The sequence below is a fragment of the Bos indicus x Bos taurus genome, chromosome 12 (assembly GCF_003369695.1).
Source record: "Bos indicus x Bos taurus breed Angus x Brahman F1 hybrid chromosome 12, Bos_hybrid_MaternalHap_v2.0, whole genome shotgun sequence".
Lineage (NCBI taxonomy): Eukaryota > Metazoa > Chordata > Mammalia > Artiodactyla > Bovidae > Bos > Bos indicus x Bos taurus.
In genome coordinates, this window is record NC_040087.1 from 48,344,256 (window position 1) to 48,364,537 (window position 20,282).

At 37.3% G+C, this 20,282-nt stretch overlaps 1 protein-coding gene across 9 annotated transcripts in view; it reads right to left on the reverse strand.

Moving 5' to 3' along the window:
• KLF12 (Kruppel like factor 12) overlaps positions 1-20,282 on the reverse strand; it is a 532,835-nt gene that overhangs the window by 167,296 nt on the left and 345,257 nt on the right. For all 9 annotated transcript variants that reach the window (XM_027557687.1, XM_027557686.1, XM_027557684.1 and 6 more), the window contains one exon: positions 8,136-8,682. In XM_027557687.1, coding sequence (XP_027413488.1) covers positions 8,136-8,682 — 547 coding nt within the window. The remainder of the gene's footprint in view (positions 1-8,135; positions 8,683-20,282) is intronic.

Here is a 20,282-nt window from a genome sequence, read left to right on the forward strand (position 1 = left end):
TGATGGAGTAAAAAAAATTGGAAAAAAAAAAAAAACCGCTAGAGAGTTGTAAATAATTAAAAAGCCAATTTAAAACAGTGCTGGCAAAGATTCTAAGACCAAGTTTCCCTTTAGGATCTTACATTCTTTCTTCTTTCATTTGTTCCTTCCTGGTCTTAAGAGTCACTGGGTAAAATTTCCAATTGCAAAAAAGTATCTATATCTATTTAGATATATCTAGATATACAAAGATACCTATACAGCTCTATCGGAGAAGGCAATGGCACCCCACTCCAGTACTCTTGCCTTAGAAAATCCCATGGACAGAGGAGTCTGGTGGGCTGCAGTCCATGGGGTCGCTAGGAGTCGGACACGACTGAGGGACCTCACTTTCACTTTTCACTTTCATGCACTGGAGAAGGAAACGGCAACCCACTCCGGTGTTCTTGCCTGGAGAATCCCAGGGACGGGGAAGTCTGGTGGGCTGCCATCTGTGGGTTCGCACAGAGTCGGACACGACTGAAGCGACTTAGCAGCAGCAGCATACAGCTCTATAGTTATCTTTATACATATAGATATATCCGTCCAATACTCAAATGCTTCTTGCAATGAGTATATATATCCAGGCATCATCAAAATAATCCTATAAATATCTGCAATCTAATATGTAAAATAAGAATTTCCTTGTAGCATAACAGCACCTGTACTATGTGAAATTAGAAGTTTCACATTTAAGTAGAACATTACTTCAGGAGAGAAAAAATTTGTTCTTCAAAATGAAACTACAGAGGAAAGGAAGGATTTATTTCCAGATTCAACACGTTAAATATAATCAGAGAAAATATTTCAAGTGTGGTAAAAAATGAATATAGAGACTTTCTTAGACTAAATACTAGTAATACATCACATTTAAGCATCTATCTACTCAAACATAAATTAGACCGTTTTATCTTAGAAGGAACTTGACCTAACAAATTATAACAGAATGAACACAAAGTCCACTCTGGTAACCCCTTGCTTTAGCTACTTCATCTTTTGAATGGATTTTCTCCTGCTCTATCTTTCCTTCCTTATACAGTATCTATCTCTGAATGGAGTATCACCTCTCCCCTCTGCTGGTCATATTTTTTTCTCTTCTTTTCCAGTTTGTACTTTGATTTACTGTTTAAATGTGTGTGGGCAAAGCCAAACTCACACCTTGACATTTTACAGTTTACAAGGACCCTACACAGAGTTTTTTCTTTTCTGCTAATAATCTCTTAGAATAATACATACAGTTTCTGTCACCTCTCTTCAGCCAATTGTCAAATTTTAGACTTAACCCAATCTCTGCCCTGGTGGCTCAGACAATAAAAGAATCTGTCTGCAGTACAGGAGACCCAGGTTCAATCCCTGGGCTGGGAAGATCCCTTAGAGAGAGAGACGGCAACCCACTCCAGTATTCTTGCTGGGAAAATCCCATAGACAGAGGAGTCTGGTGGGCTACAGTCCATGGGGTCACATGACTGAGCAACTACCAATCTATACTAGATGAAACAGAGAAGTCAATAAACTGTAGATATTTCGGATAAACAAGGGCATAAGAAGCCATTTTTTTGGATGGAATCCATTCAACTTCCTATGTGTGCCCAGAAGTGAAAAAAAAAAAAAAAAAGATTTCTACTCCTTGTTAAAATCAGGTAAAAACAAATGAATATTCTGTCCTCTAATTTAAAATTCAGTTTTTCATAAATATTAGCTGCTTTTCTTACTATTTAACAAGTTACTGTCTGGTTTATAATGACAGCAGTGAAACACTCACATCCTTTCAAAGTCTACAATTAAGAAAAATAAGCCAAAGTGAGCAACCATCCAGTCATGCTTCCCAATAAGCAACGTTGAAAATTAACAGTAAAAGATTAAGTAATTAGAAGGTTTGTTAATCAAAATCAGATTAAAAATAGGAGCCTATATCTAGTAGTTATCATAATTAAACATAAGAAGAAGAATACATTTACCAAAGAAAGCTGGGGTAGTTCAATCAAGAAGCCAAGACAACCATATACAGGAGTGCATGTCAGCTGCCCAGGACTATTCTGGTTATATGGGCAGATGCCACTGGGATTCCACTGAATGGTGAACTAAAAGAGGACAGTCATATGTGAGGCAGCCAGGAGACGCGAGTCTGTGACAAAAGGAACCAGGACCTGAAATAAGACATCATGAACATCAACAAGTGGGAAAGTCGAGAGCAGAACACTGGTGAAACAGAAAGATCTGAAATGGGGAGTTTCATGGGAGTAAAACCCCAGTTGTACTCAATGGTCGGGAGCTACAGTCATAACCTCCAACCAGCTCTGCAGCAACTGCTAAGATGACCAGATTCCCTTTCACAAGTATAAACGGCCCGGAACTAAAAATACACTGTGGCTTCTTCCTGTGGGCTGATGAGAAAAGCAGCAGCCTGTAGGAAGAAATGGGGTGTGACAATTTCAGACGTGCCCACAGCCACAGCCCTCTGAAATTCCTGAACCAGTGCTATGGGAATAGGTATGGTTTTGAAGGATTTGCCATTTCATCTAAAAATAATAGAAAAATAACACTTTTTTTTAAATTAATGGAGATGATCAAAGAAATGACATGCCCATATGGGGCTGCTAGTTTCTTAACAGCAGTTACAACAGGCTGTAGTCAGATATTTCGGGGAAAAGTACTTTAAACTCAAAGATCTCATCCTATAAATGTCTGAAGTCAGGAATAATGCACTTATGACCAATGATAAGTTATTAGTCAAGTATGACACTATTATAATAAAAGTCTTGATGCAATAAATACGTTCTGTAAAAATTCTGGTAGGCTGGGCTCTTGGGACTGCGTTTTCAAGAGAGAGAACGGGGCTGCATAGGCAACAGGCTGAGTTCTGTCTACTAGGCATTTTTCCACTTTTATAGTCATGGGGACATCTGGTGAGCCTGGGTGACTAAGAACAAGACAACATGGGGAACAGAGGAGAAGACATCCAAAAGACCATCTATATAAAGCAATGAAGAAGGACTGGATAGCGGTCAAGGAAGAAAACCAGACAACAGTGTTACGCAGCTGGCTTTTCACTTGTGGCTGTTCCAAAGCCAACATCAATCACACCTTTGTTCAAGCCTCATTCCTTGGCATCAAGGTTATATTATGTTCCTCTGGCTACAAGGGGAAAGGGCCAGCTCAGGTACAGGAGGAAGAAAATAAATCCACTGTCTTTTTTAGCTCTTTAGTTGGTTACGGCCTTGTCCTTTTAAGTATTCTGCATTTCTAAAATGTACACATCTATACATATTCAATTATAAAAATGTATTTAAACAACAGTTACAAATTGTTTAGGGATTTTAAATTATTCTGTATGTTCCAGTATGTGATGAATGAGAAATGTTTGAACTTATATTCATATTAATGCTGGTATCATTTTTACAATTCTCAGTGGAACCTACATTTTACTGAACTTTTAATCTGTTTGCTTTTCATTGTCAATCTTAGACCATTATCTGCTGTTTTCTGCATTTTCTTTCCTTTACCATTATACATCTTTTGCCCCAAAACCTGTGTCAATCTAATAAATTGACTTCAGAATTCAGGTTAATTACTGCAAGGTGCAGGTTACTTCTGCAAAATAATATAAGCAACTAATGTGTAATGAACTACTTTGCTTCTGTAATTCTTCCTTCTCTAGAATTACCCATTTTCAACTATCTACTGGATTATTCTTGACAGAATACAAATATGCTATACTTTCTGTCTCTTTTAAATTGCTCCCTTGAGAGCATAAATTTCTCTTCAGCTATCATGCCATTTCTCCAAAACTCTTTCAGCAAAACTTGGCCAAAGAGCCTTCTAGACTCCTGGGCTACCCTGCCTCACCTCCCAGTAGAACATGAACTCACTTTGGTCTGTCCCTTGTCCCCAGTCCTCCACTGACATGGTGTCACCAATGAACCCATCCTTCCCCAAATGCTCCCTTAGTCCTTATTTTATTTGGCCCCTTAGAAGCTTTTGATTATCTGAGAACTCCTTCTTCACTTATATTCTCTTAAATACCCTTTCTTTCACCTTAATAGCGGATCAAAAGGAAGGAAAGGAGAATCCTAAACATGCCTATTGGAGCAATAAACCAATAACAATTTTGCTTGTGATTTTTTTTTTTTAACCTTCTATGATTTCTGCTGCTAATTATCTGTGAAAACTAATGAAAATCTCCTGAGAAATCTACCAAAAAACTTTCCCAGGCTCAACTGAAATTCTGTTACAAGGTCAAATAACCCCTTTAGGGTCTTGTTTATAAACAGCATGTCTCAGGTCCCGTGGAGAACCTTCTAGCTCTCAGCACTGTCACTTGGGGGGCTCAATGCTACTCTGTCCTTTTGGTATCAAGCAGAAAAATGCGTCCCTCTGGAGACCTTCTCTTACAGCATCCCTCTCATAGCTCTAGTCTACACTGTATTAACTGCACCTTTGAGAACATCATGCAATTTTCTTCATATTACATCTTATCAAAACCCAGCTGAGTTCTGTCAGTGCCCTGGGTTAGCTAACGACTTGCCATTCCTTTAAGACCATATTTGGATTGGGCTGGAGTTCTCTTCTCATTAGAATATTTCTACACACTCTTCTGTTGTTAGCCAAACATACCCATGCAAAGTTCCATCCTACCACAACTCCAAAACCCCAAACACCCCCTTCTGAGCATCACAACAAAAACATTTGTTCCAACCACATGTAACACTCTACATGAAAATACTTAGGTCAAACACAGCTCTCTCCATCTACGGCTATAATTAACCTCTCTCCCATAGGCACATCCATGGCTAGTCTATGTTTTAACTCTGTCCACAGCTATCAGTTAATTATACAATTTTTTTGTTTGATGGCAAGATCTCCTAGTAGACTGTAAGCACTTAGATAAAAACAGCATCTGTTTTGCTCAACACTATCTCTGGTGCCAGTAAAATGCCTAATACATGAGAGATGCTCAATCAATACTTGAATGGACAAACGACTCAATTCATGCTATTTTAGATACAGACGTATACATTCTTAGTCCCTTATGTAATGTGACATAAGGTAATCTATTTCTTTACTATAGACCAGATGTGTTACCAACTTTAAAACTAATTAACCAGTACAATCACCCACATTTATGAGTTAGTTTTTATTAGTAGCATTTGAAAATCCACCTCCCCTATTATATTTTCTCTTGCTCATCCATACCAGAAATATAAGTCCTACGTGAGAGTAGAAATAGATCTCCTTTTATCACTCAGCCATTGCATCGCTGGCCCAGTGCCCAAGCGCATATCTGCAGCATAAAGATGTGAGGAATTACTGAAATGCCCCTTCCTTTATCCCTTCTGTGAGGTAGACAGGCCTCCTCCACTACACACTTTTATTATCATCTAATTAATCAAACAATAAAAAAAAAAACTTATAAAATGCTATAGCAATACTGTAGACTATGGGGATTATAAAAATAATATAAATTAATAAACATAAAAGTATGGGATTTTCCTTATGATTTCTCATCCTAAACCCTTATTCCTTATAATTTGTTGTAACAACTTTGAGAAGCACTTCTTGAGAGCAGTTTATCACTTTTAAATTCAGTAAGTCTTTTTTCCCCCAACTTTCTGTTTTTACAACACAGAGAAAAAATTTCTGAACATTATTGCTTCAGGTATTTGGGGGGATCTAATAATGATAAATTATTACCAGTGCTAGACATGTACACATAAACTCTTTATATTTCCAATAATCTTCAAAGATATATCATATTTTATTTGCATTTTATCACTGAAGAAAATGAAGATTAGTGAGATTAAATAACTTTGCCCAGTCCAAAGCTGGAAGTGAGGGAACTAGGATTCTAAACTCATGCATCCTTGATCCCAAATTTCATGCTGTTAACATCCATTTCATATTTAGTGTGCTGATAGTTATGTGTTTATTCTTGACATGCAAAAACTGCTGAATACAAACACTGCATGAGACTAACAAAAATACTCATGTAGAGAACAAATTACAGCATGAGTCTTAATACAGTTCTTCTACAAGGTAAATTTTCCAGAAAATTAAATTTTGGCAGTAAACTTTAAATAAAAGTAATCTCTCTCATAAAATGATAATGGCAAATAAAAGAGACATCTGTTTCCTTCATTAATGCACCAAAATTGTTTTTTAAAAAAAGGTCACGAACAGTGTTAAAATCCTTATCAATCACGTCCACAATAAAAGCAATAGCTTTCATAAGTGATACTGCACAAAGATTGGATTTCATGGTATACACATATATAAAATAATGTAATATACAAAGTTATATTTTTTCTAATTGCTTATTCTTAAAGTATTTAAAGCACATCTGCAAATTATAAATGAAAATAAATATCTAATGTGATCTTTAATTATGTTACTCTTATTCAAATCGATTAGCTCATTTGGATTAGAAATATTAGTAATATCAAAGAAAGTTTGACTCAAGTAAAATCCATGTAGATACTCCCTTCTTTTTTTTTCTAGTTTACAAAGAGAGTGGTGAGACTAGTTACTGGCCATTGTCCATAATAGCACCAAAAATAAAAAATGGTTGTTAGGTAAGCATAGTACCTGGATCTCAAGTTTGCAGTCTAAATCTTTGACTGTTGTAAGCCATGAGATTTTTCACTTGGTAAAATTGAAAAGGTGCAATTTGTCATGTGCTATGAAGAAACTCATTGGAGATAAAACAGTAACTTGCAAAAGATGCATGCACAATTTTGTATGTTTGCAAAAATTCTCCAAGTTCATGATCAAATATTATTCCTATGCACTGAATCCTACCTGTTACAAGAACCAAAACCACTATGTTTACTAGCATTTTACACAAAGGCAGTGTTTTATGTGTTCATCCATCATATTTTAATTATGAGCTTGGCAGTAACATGGTATTCAAAGCAAAATGTACTACAGCCTAAGTCTTAATCCATCATTATTTCTAGACTCTGAAGATGAAACACATGCATATGAGTTGATGATTATAGACATTTTACATTTCTATAGAATGGTGGGGTTTTTTTTTTTAGATCTACAGAAAGGGAAAAATCAACAACATTATGTTATTACAATTCCTTTGACTTAAAAATAGAAAAAAAATAACTTAGAAGAAGAAAAATAACTTCATGAGCAGCTATCATATATAATTAACTTGATATTATTATATAAACTCATGTAACAAAGGAGAAGGCAATGGCACCCACTCCAGTACTTTTGCCTGGAAAATCCCATGGACGGAGGAGCCTGGTAGGCTGCAGTCCATGGGGTAGCGAAGAGCTGGACACGACTGAGAGACTTCACTTTCACTTTTCACTTTCATGCACTGGAGAAGGAAATGGCAGCCCACTCCAGTGCTCTTGCCTGGAGAATCCCAGGGACGGGGGAGCCTGGTAGGCTGCTGTCTATGGGGTCACACAGAGTTGGACACAACTGAAGCAACTTAGCAGCAGCATGTAACAAAACATCTTTCTGCTTCTAATCCCCAGAAGGAAATACTAATACTGCATTTTGAATTATTTCTTTCATAGAAGCTTCCTCCTATTTAAAATAATAACTTAGACTTATATGAAGATAAGAACTCTAACTACATGATGCATTTCTAGCCAAACACCTAACTTTAGAGTTACTTTAATGGCAACTTAATTTACAAATTACTCAAAAGTCAACGAACAGATAACAAGCATTGGAACTTCATGCCATTTTATATTATTGCCAGATAAATAAGTTCCAGTCTGAACAACTGAAGGAAGAAACATCTTGATATACTTTTTAAATTTTTCATAACTGTTAATCTCTATGAGGGATTCACAACTGCAAGCAGTGATGCTGACTATATAGACTGTCCTTCCTATGAAGGTAAACATCATCTAGCAAATTTACATATTAGAATTCTGACATCATATGACTTGATACATAAACATACGGACTGAGTAATTCTGAAACATATACCTATATGAAAACGAGGTTAGTTTCTACTAAACTGTGCTCTACTCACAGGAGCAGATCAGTTGTTCCTCTGTGTCACTGTGCACAGAACTTCTTAGTTGTAACTTCCTTGCATAAGTTACTTCTAGTGGTAAAATAAAGCAAGGCTCGCTTGTGTCTCTTACCTTTGCCATGGCTTCTCCCATCCTCCAAAAGTGGTACTACGATAGTGTTGTTCACATTGCCAGGTGACCGCACAGCTGTGTAGACAACAGGCACCGACTGGACCACCACGGGGATGCGGTGAACGTGACTCAGTTTGTTAGACTGTAAATTCATGGGACTTGAAGGCGGAACAGGATGGATAATGTGCAAAAACTGCTGGCCTCCCACACCAGAGGCAGAGGCAACGAGGGGCCCTGGAGTTAATACTGTTGACGAAGATGATGCTGAAGATACTGATGTTATAACAGTCGGGGATGAGGCTGGACGGCTAGAAGACGATGAGGAGGTTGAAGTTGAGGAAGGTGAGGAGGCGGACGCTGTCATGGAAACTGGGGAGGATGAAACGGCTGTAGGGGATGTCCTGGCTTTGTTGATGGACAAGTCCACTGGCTCAGTTTGTGTCTGGAAGTGATCTACAGATAATGAGTCCTCCGGGGGTTCCCCTTTCACATTATTTAGCAACAGGGGAACAGCTTCCATATCGGGGTACTTGTGGACGTTTGGAGACTGTGGGGAGAAAAATGGAACATGTTTATCTCTGTTAATCACATCCTCCACTAGATGTACGATTTATGACTTCAATGTTTATTAATTTTTCTCTTATTGCTGTGGGACATTAATTCACTCTCCAAGTATCTGAGATACTGCTCTGTGACAGTCATCATAATTAAAGATGAGAGTTCAAAAGTACAAGACAACTGGAAGAGCAATCAACATAGTCGTTAAAATCCAGGGAAATAAGTACACTATGGAGAAGAAAAAAGGCCACAGAAACCTAAAAATGAACAGCAATCTTACATAAAACCTTCTAAAAGACAAGTTCAGAGTACCAAGTATTTGGCTATTGTTCAGTTGCCCAGTTGTGTCCAACTCTTTGTGACCCCACGGACTACAGCATGGGGTCTTCAGTTGTAGTTATACTGTCTTCTTAAGACATTACATATACAACTAAAGTTAAAAACATTCATTTTGTTGGTCTGACCCACCACTAAGGAGTTTCAGTTTCCATTAGTTATAAACTAATGGAAACTTTGATTAGATAACCTTAAATATCTTTTCCAGCTCTAAAATTCTAAGATTTCATGATTTTAACCCTTACTCAATACTATTATAGGAGGCCTGGCAACAACATGGGGGAAACTCACTACGACATTTCAGCTTTCATATTTGGAAAAATATCCACCATACCATTCTCGTTTTGAGCATTAAAACAGGGCATAAAATTCTCCAACTTCCCACGCTCAATTAGGAAAGTATTCAGTACAAATCATTTCTAACAATGGGATTATAACTTAGCTCTTAACAATGAAAAAGATTTTCTCAAAATAATATAAAGAAATTCCACAACAGACATTTTTAGGAAATAATAATTTTAGGAAAAACTTATTCTATAAATCTTAAGTTGCCTACGCTTACGTTGTTTAAGACAATGATAACAATTTTGTCCAAGTTTGTTTTCATTTCTTTCAAATTTTAATGAGCAAAATTTAATAATAATACTAGGAACAACAATCAATAATACTAAAGAATCCAATATTCCACACAAACTAATGGGCTCAGTGTGTTATTACTGAGCATAGATATAATTTACTTTTATAGTTATTCACTCATAAATTCAAGAAATGTTTATTAAATGCCTATTTCCAAGGCCTAAAATGGCCTCCAAACTAGTATGTGTCTGTCTTGCCTTAACAGAGAGTTACACTATAATAGATTATTTTTGGGTATATATAATCTGACCAGGCTAACAAGGACATTGTTGTTCTATTACATGAAGATCAAAAACTCTTTTTTCAGCTTCATTACGGTATGAGAACAACAATGCCTAAAATTATATTAAATTGGCTCATTTCATTCTTTGATAATAGATTTGGTTCACTATTTCTCTCAAAGTTGAGCGTACACTTAAAGGAACAAAACATGCTTCTTCAAATCTTTCTTTGTAGAATATAAATTATAGCTCCATTCAGAAAATACAATACTGTGTGGGCATTTTATTTAGCAACGAGAAAAGAAAGGAGATAAGCTAAACAATAGTACCAGAACAACTAAAAAGGAAAATGAGCTGAAGTTTTATTTTTTTTTCTAAGTCAACATGGTTACTTACCCGCAAAAAGATAATTAGAAAATATCAAAATGAACCATCCAAAATATATACTGCATAAAATTTTAAATGACAAGATGTCATGTGCTGAAATTGAGAAATAAGAACTTAAATATTCTCAGATATTAAGAAACAAAGGAAAACAAAAACAAACGCCATAAACAGAGCAACTTTTATAAAGAGCTATTAGCATTATCTATTCTTCCAATAAGAAGAGTATTTCAATTTGTACCCAGTATTAGCATTTAATTTCTTTATAAAAAAGGTAGGATATTTCTTATTAGTGGGTTATACCCATACAGGAATTCTTTGTTGAAGCTACTTTCATAAAATATCCCAATTGGTTTGTCATTAAAATTGTAAAATATGTCATTGAGTACATACTATCAAACATGGTTTGCTTTCTAATATAGTCTTGAGATTAACCTCTCTCTTTTACTATATTTAGAGAGCTCCAAAATTCTAATTTTGGAGATAGTGATTAATTTCCATCACAAACCTCTTTCTAACTATACTTGGACACAAAGTTCCAACATATGTTTAAAAACCCAAGTCTGACATATAATTCATCATTGCAGAAAACTCTTTGTAAAGTAAATGAAAGAGTACTTTAGCAGACTATGACAATACAGTTGGTAGGTTTGGAGCTTACAGTGCAAATAGATGGTTTCTGAGGCATCAGGCTTCAATGAGCTTTGCAAACTGCTTAGACTTCTGTATATTATGAACACGTCTATACTTTGTAGGTAATATAGCTTAATCTCTCAGTATAAAAATTTACTCCTTACTGTTTTTTAAAAATAGAAGGAGAATGTTCCTCTGGTAATTCTGTTGTATACACCAGAAAGCTATAAAGATCCAATACGAAGAGGCCCGTATTGTTAGAGTATGTACATCAGTTGTGTCTGACTGTTTTGCGAACCCATGGACTGTAGCCCGCCAGGCTCCTCTGTCCATGGAATTCTCCAGGCAAGAATACTGGGTTGCCATGCCCTCCTCCAGAGGATCGTCCTGACCCAGGGATGGAGCCAAGGTCGCCTGCAGTGCAGGTGAATTCTTTACCATCTGAGTCACCAGGGAAGCCCACTAAGAACCCTGCTGCTGCTGCTGCTGCTAAGTCACTTCAGTCGTGTCCGACTCTGTGTGACCCCACAGACGGCAGCCCACTAGGCTCCCCCGTCCCTGAGATTCTCCAGGCAAGAACACTGAAGTGGGTTGCCATTGCCTTCTCCTACTAAGAACCCCAGGTGCATTCAAATCCTTGATAACTACATAGCTTTTACATAAGCTCAAACCACAATATAGAAAATGATCCAAAAAATTAGGAAGGATCAACCAAACCTTTGGATGACAAACATATCTTATTTGGGAATGTTAGACACATTATGCACGAATTTAATCATCACAGAGGCACATACTCGTTCCTATTTCACATGTAGCAGATGAAACACAGCCAGCACGTCCGAAAACAATGCTTTATCAGTATAAAGAGGACAAAACCCTCATCATACCATTCAACTATTTACAGTGTTGACATAAATCATATTCTCATAGCCCCTACCAATCACTTCTCCTGTGATAATGTGGCCGGTATACCATCCATAATTCCAGCTTCAAGCTGCACATACACACACATAAGATCAGCTGCTGCTGCTGCTGCTAAGTCCCTTTAGTCATGTCTGACTCTGCGTGACCCCATAGATGGCAGCCCACCAGGCTCCCTGGTCCCCGGGATTCTCCAGGCAAGAATACTGGAGTGGGTTGCCATTTCCGTCTCCAATGCATGAAAGTGAAAAGTGAAAGTGAAGTCGCTCAGTCGTGTCCAACTCTCAGCGACCCCACAGACTGTAGCCCACCAGGCTCCTCTGTCCATGGGATTTTCCAGGCAAGAGTACTGGAGTGGGGTGCCATTGCCTTCTCCAATAAGACCAGCAATACTATATAAATCAGTTTCCCAAACAGTGTATGCGTACTCCTCCTTTTAGGAAAGAGAAAAGACCTGGAAGGTTTGATCCTGAAACTGTTATTAGAAATTCATTTCTTGGATTTTAGAAAGTGCCGGAAATGCATTGACCAAGAGATACGAATTCATAAACACATAACTGTAGGGAAGCCATGGGAGAGTAGCCAAGAGAAAGAAAGAAAGCTGGAGAAAACTGAGAAGTACTGAGAGCAGTTAGAAATGAAAGGATTGGAGAAATCCTACCAGATTTGAGAAAGAGAGATATGGATGGCTATGTTACCAGGAAACAGCATCTAAGAGGCAAAGACACTGAGAAAAAAACAGAAATTACTAAGAAAAGTTTTATGCACAATTAGGAAAAGAAAATTTTGTTAAAAAAAAAAAAGAACAATGAAAGGATTTCATACTAAAATTTTGCCCTTGGTCTGTAACTACTCAATTCTAGATACAACACTGATGGGCAACTCTTGCAGCAACATCCGCTAAGTGCTGCTGCTGTTTTGCTGCTTGTTTGTTTTAAATAAAAGCCCATTAAGATCTGTGTTTGGGGGAAACATCTAGCTAAGTTTTTGCTGCTGATGATCCTGGTGTGGAAAACATGATCAAACACATAAACTACATTTAATATTATCAACAGAAACAGAATTCCTTCTAAAGACATGAAGATAAAAGGGCACCCTGCATTTTATGACAAAGAGAATGAGAATTACTTTCATTTCCCAAAAAATGATATAATATTTTGGAAGGGGGGTCCACAATCATTTTTTCGCCTCTCATACTTTTAGAAATAAATGCATAAATACACACAAAAGTCTGGTAAATGTAACCATCTACTTCATAAAAAGGTGTGAAAACTGAAAGATAACATACATAGGATTATACTGCTGCGTCATATTGTTTCTTCAAGAGTGCGAAAGCCAGTTTGATTCAAAATAATTCACTCAATAAACTACAATGCACAATATTCCGTGAACATATTCCTTTCAGTGAGATGAGGCTTACACTCATCTGTGAGCTGTTCTAATCAGATCACCCTTTTCCTAAATAAATGTTTTAAACTCTAACTTCAGCTTTAGGTATTTTGTTGAGTGAATGTAAAAATGCATCTAAAACTTCCTATATGTGAGTACTCACAGTAGCTGCTGTGTTTTCTAAAGTCCTCCATTAGCATCAGATGAATCTTATTACAGTCCTTAAGTGAGTTCTTTTTAAAGCTGACCTTGTATTGATATTTTGATTACCTGGTAATTTTAAAAAGAAAGAAAAAAAAAAAAAACCTGGACAACACCTCATCTTTGGAAAGCCCTCCAGAGACTCCTATGTGTGGTCATGGTTGAGGAACACTTGGGTAATAATATTCTGGTATATGTCCTCCAAGATTTACAAGCTAACTCCATCTTTAATGGCACCAGGGATTTATATCTAGAGAAGTGGTATCTGTACACATACACACGTGCACACACACACAGTAATTTAGTGACTCAGTCATGTCCAACTCTTTGCCACACTATGGTCTGTAGCCTTCCAGACTTCTCTGTCCATGGGATTTCCCAGGTAAAAATACCAGAGTGCATTACCATTTCCTTCTCTAGGGGATCTTTCCAACCCAGGGATCAAACTGAGGTCTCCTCCTTTGAGGTGGATTCTTTACCAACTGAGCCACCAGGGAAGACCCACACAGGCACATAAACGAAAAAGATGTGTCAAACTATCTATCTGTCCATCCACCACTCCATTCATCTATTCATCCAGCCCACCAGTCAGCTAGCAAGAATTTAAATATTATGTTTAAGTTTACCTTTATAACTTTTTGAGAAATCACTTCATGGGAGTGTTCAGAAAAGACTGTAGAGTGACTTGCCTATACATACAGTTCATGACTTCATGGTTATAGAGCTACGTGGTCATCATAGAAAGAAAATTTGATTTGGACATAAAAGACTTGAATTCATGACCTGCCCTGTTAATTATTAGCTATACAATCTTGGTATCATCATTAAAAATTCTCCAGGCCTGAGTTTATCCAAGAGTAATATTAAATCCAAACTCATAAAATCGTTGTAAAGACTGAATGAAAGGCATTAAGTGCTTTTAAGTAATACTAAGACTATGGGACAGAAACAAATGTGCCTCCTTTTTTAGAACTAAAAATTCCAAACAGAACCTAAATCTATTATTGTAGCTCTCAGAGTGACTTGATTTACAGAACTCAGCATAAGAGATACTCTGATGCAGGGTTGCATAATACAGCCACTGCAGGGGTCCTCTGTTTGATAAACCATGTCGAGATATTGTAAGCATTTTTAGGTTCCACGTAAGATTTTAAATACACATTCTATCTTAACATATCAGTTCAGTTCAGTTCAGTCGCTCAGTCGTATCCGACTCTTTGCGACCCTATGAATTGCAGCATGCCAGGCCACCCTGTCCATCACCAACTCCTGGAGTTCACTCAGACTCACGTCTATCAAGTCAGTGATGCCATCCAGCCATCTCATTCTCTGTCGTCCCCTTCTCCTCCTGCCCCCAATCCCTCCCAGCATCAGTCTTTTCCAATGAGTCAACTCTTTGCATGAGGTGGCCAAAGTACTGGAGTTTCAGCTCTAGCATCATTCCTTCCAAAGAAATCCCAGGGCTGATCTCCTTCAGAATGGACTGGTTGGATCTCCTTGCAGTCCAAGGGACTCTTCAAGAGTCTTCTCCAACACCACAGTTCAAAAGCATCAATTCTTTGGCACTCAACCTTCTTCACAGTCCAACTCTCACATCCATATATGACCACTGGAAAAACCATAGCCTTGACTAGATGGACCTTTGTTGGCAAAGTAATGTCTCTGCTTTTGAATATGCTATCTAGGTTGGTCATAACTTTCCTTCCAAGGAGTAAGCATCTTTTAATTTCATGGCTGCAGTCACCATCTGCAGTGATTTTGGAGCCCCCTAAAAATAAAGTCTGACACTGTTTCCACTGTTTCCCATCTATTTCCCATGAAGTGATGGGACCGGATGCCATGATCTTAGTTTTCTGAATGTTGAGCTTTAAGCCAACTTTTTCACTCTCCACTTTCACTTTCATCAAGAGGCTTTGTAGTTCCTCTTCACCTTCTGCCATAAGGGTGGTGTCATCTGCATATCTGAGGTTATTGATATTTCTCCCAGCAATCTTGATTCCAGCTTGTGTTTCTTCCAGTCCAACGTTTCTCATGATGTACTCTGCATAGAAGTTAAATAAGCAGGGTGACAATATACAGCCTTGATGTACTCCTTTTCCTATTTGGAACCAGTCTGGCGTTCCATGCCTAGTCCTAACTGTTGCTTCCTCACCTGCATACAAATTTCTCAAGAGGCAGGTCAGGTGGTCTGGTATTCCCATCTCTTTCAGAATTTTCCACAGTTTCTTGTGATCCACACAGTCAAAGGCTTTGGCATAGTCAATAATGCAGAAACAGATGTTTTTCTGGAACTCTCTTGCTTTTTCCATGATCCAGCGGATGTTGGCAATTTGATCTGTGGTTCCTCTGCCTTTTCTAAAACCAGCTTGAACATCAGGAAGTTCATGGTTCACATATTGCTGAAGCCTGGCTTGGAGAATTTTGAGCATTACTTTACTAGCATGTGCTGCTACTGCTGCTAAGTTGCTTCAGTCGTGTCTGACTCTGTGCGACCCCACAGATGGCAGCACACCAGGCTCCCCCGTCCGTGGGATTCTCCAGGCAAGAATACTGAAGTGGGTCGCCATTTCCTTCTCCAATGCGTGAAAGTGAAAAGTGAAAGTGAAGTTGCTCACTTGTGTCCGACTCTTAGAGACTCCATGGACTACAGCCTACCAGGCTCCTCCATCCACGAGATTTTCCAGGCAAGAGTACTGTAGTGGGGTACCATTGCCTTGTGAGATGAGTGCAACTGTGTGGTAGTTTGAGCATTCTTTGGCATTGTCTTTCTTTGGGATCGGAATGAAAACTGACCTTTTCCAGTTCTGTGGCCACTGCTGAGTTTTCCAAATTTGCTGGCATATTGAGTGCAGCACTTTCACAGCATCATCCATCTTTCAGGATTTGAAATAGCTCAACTGGAATTCCATCACCTACACTAGCTTTGTTCGTAGTGATGCTTTCTAAGGCCCACTTGACTTCACATTCCAGGATGTCTGGCTCTAGGTCAGTGATCACACCATCGTGATTATCTGGGACGTGAAGATCTTTTTGTACAGTTCTTCTGTGTATTCTTGCCACCTCTTCTTGATATCTTCTGCTTCTGTTAGGTCCATACCATTTCTGTCCTTTATCAAGCCCATCTTTGCATGAAATGTTCCCTTGGTATCTCTAATTTTCTTGAAGAGATCTCTAGTCTTTCCCATTCTGTTGTTTTCCTCTATTTCTTTACATTGATTGCTGAGGAAGGCTTTCTTGGATAGTCATTGGACACTGTTTAATTTTTTTTCTCTCTTTTTTTTTTTTTAGCTTCATTAGATTGGCTCGTAGGATGATCATGTTAACAGTTGATGAATTCATTTTAATTGACTGGCTTTATCTCTTAGTTTCACAATATAAATATCATCTATCAATCCATAAATCAGTTTGAATCCATTATGACAGTAATACATAAATACATTAAAATAACTGTTTAGGGATGTCAGCCATTGTTTAACAGTCTCATCATGAGATGAAACTGCTGAGCTTCATCTGTTTCTTGTGTCGCAGTAGACAGTCAGTTTATGTAAGGTTCACTGTCTGACTTAGCGAGTAGTTGAATATGCACTTTTCACGGGAGGTGCTTTTGCTGTATAGATCAGGAAACTCAAACAGGGGCTCTGCATCAACCTAGAGAGGTGGGATGGGGAGGAAGATGGGAGGGAGTTTCAAAAGGGTGGGGATATATATATATGTATACCTATGGCTGATTCATGTTGAGGCTTGACAGAAAACAGCTGTAAAAATTCTGTAAAGCAATTATCCTTCAATAAAAAATAAATTAATTTAGAAAAAAGCTTCCTGTGCATTTCACATAAAAAGGGAATAAACGAAATCTATGACTTCATATACCATTTCATTGAGTTTTTAAGTTATATTGCATTATTTTCAATGCAAATACACTTCAATTAAAGTGAATTCCTCTTTTTATATGAAATGCACAATAGGTACACATTTTAGTTTTCCTCATTAGTATATGAAATTTTAAAAATATGAGCACCATGCTTAAAGCAAGCAACCTGCTCAACTCTGGCCATCATTGCCCTCAGTGTGAAAGGCACCAAACATCAATTTGTGAAAAAGCATCAACTTCACTTTCCTCTCTACTGTGTTATTTTACTAAAAAGGAAAGCCTGTCTTTCAAGATTTGTCTTGCAAACGCCCTGCCCTGACAATCATCATTCACACTGCTTTCAAGCCCAGTGATTTTTCTTCTTTACTCTCTCTGCATGTTCAAGGGCAAACTCTTACACACAACTGCTATAAAAGTGTGATTTTAGAAAACTGACCAAGAAAAACTAAAATCAGAGTATATACTCAAAAAAGGAAAGACAAATTATATTTTTTCAAAAAGTATAGATGAGAATAAAAGGAAACAAGTATAGAAATCTTTTACATTTACAATCTGGAAGTTGGTTTCCAAAGTATTGAATGAGTTAAAGGGGAAGATATTTCAATGAATATTTAATTCAACTACTTTATCTCAATCTCTCAAGTGTCAATTTAAGAAATGATTGATTCCCTAAGAAAATTCAGAACATATGCATAACATAATGGACTCTCTGTGATTTTACATTTATGTTTTTATGCTTTCATATTCAAATTGTAAACATGCTGGCCTTTTTAAAGGATTCAATACACACATTTAAATTTACTCTAAATTTTCCTTATTTCCTAGTTACTACATTTTTCCATGAGTTATTTATTTCCCAGAACTTTCCTGAATCTTATCATTTACCCAAAGCAATCAGAATTTATGTTAACAGTTGACTGCACATCTGAAATTCTAGTTTAGGACTTATGTGTTGTAAAGCTGGGATCAAACCTGAGGTGAGGAGGCTTCTCCTAAAGGGTGGTAGAAGACAGAAGCAATTCTATTCTATCTGTGCATTTTTAAAAAAATTAATAGCAGATGTTCCTAAGCAATGAAAAGACTGACAAACATGTTTGGACATGAACATAATGCGCAACATGTAAATTAATAGTATTTTGTACTACCACATAATCAGTGAACACTCAACCACATTTGCTGGATGAGAATATTTATGCTCAAAATATTAAACCACTTAAATCCCATTTAACTGGTCAAATGAGGTAAAGAAATAGTGCCACTATAAGAAGTGTCAAAAAAGGAAGTATAAGAAGTTAGTTTTGCTCCTATTTTCCTGCAATTTGTTAAACTGAACTTCAGAAAACCATACAAATACATGTTAAAATAAATTATGAGTCCAACTCTATGACATTTTGGAAAAGGCAAACTACAGAGACAGTAAAAAGATCAGTGGTTGCCAGGGGCTTGGGGGACAGGATGCAAGGGATGAAAAAGAACCACAGGGAATTTTTAGGGCAATGAAACTCTTCTGTATGTTACTGCCATGGTGGTTACATGTCACCACACATTTATCAAAACCCACAGAAGTGTACAACACAAAGAATTAACCCATGAAGTCGCTCAGTTGTGTCCGACTTGTAGCGACCCCATGGACTGCAGCCTACCAGGCTCCTCCATCCATGGGATTTTCTAGGCAAGAGTACTGGAGTGGCTTGCCATTGCCTTCTCTGATGTAAAGCATGGACTATACTTAATAATGAATCAATATAGGTTCATTAAATCATTACATCCAACAAATATATTACACTAATGCAAGACTCTATGTAGGGGAAACTGTTAAAGAGTGGGGTGAGTATATGGAATTCTCAAGTACATTCTGCCAAATTATTCTGAAAGTAACTAATCTCTACTAAAAAAGTAAAGCCCACTACTTCTTTAAAATTAATTTGAATTCAATATAAGATTCAATTTTATCTATTATTTTATTTATAATTCTTTGTAAAATTAATAAACCAAAATTATTATACTATTTGCAATGTTTTAAAAAAGGGTTAACTGTTATAGGCTTATCTTTACTATATCACGGTTACTTTTTTTGTTCTTTTGTTTTTAAAAGAGCATTATTATTCAGTGACTGATTTAATATATTGAAGTTTTACCATACAAGACAAGAAAGCATACCTTATAGACTTTTAGGAATAAAACGTTCATTTGAATCTTCACTCTAAACCACAGACTTATTCAAGTGCCTGAGGCAAATGTTCTGTGCTAGTTACATATTTTAAAATATGCAAAATGTTTACCATTCTCAAACAGATTAATCTTGTCTGCTACCAGATGGACCTTGCTTTTGATTTCACAAAACATTCGCCACAAGAGTTATTTTTGTAAGGCTATTTCATAGTACTGGAAAACATCAAATTTCAGACTAGAAAATGACCTGAGAGAGGCAGATACACCTAATGCTACAACTGGAAACCACAACACATTACAAATCCATACAGCAATAACACACTTTTTATGTAAAGGGTGGTATATTTGCAAAAATGTAGGCTTTATTTTTTGGATATTTAAAGCAAGCAAGCAGTCAAGAGAAGCCTGACATGCTTCCCTGCTCATAGAAAATGCCTTTAAAGAGAGACCCACAAACAAGCCAAACAAGACTAACGGCAAAGCTGAGAGAAATCCATTTTTTCCCACCCAACCCTGAGGTCAGAGGCAGCAACACCAGGCAAGTGGCAGAAGCAATAGTGTTTAAATGCTCCCCTACAAATCAGCAGAAGGCCCTTGTGCGGACGAACTTTTCTAGCTTCGTATTTTGGCTTCCTGGTAAATGGAATATAGATACACGCAGGTCTTTCTAAGACTATAACGGGGTGAGACTGTCCAGAGGTTTTCTGAAGTGGTCCCTCATTAAGCTGTGACTGCCACGAGGCACACAGAAGCGTACATAATTAATAGGTTTATGTGGAGAATTAACTATACACATCAAGCCCCTGTTGATTTCATCCATCAAAT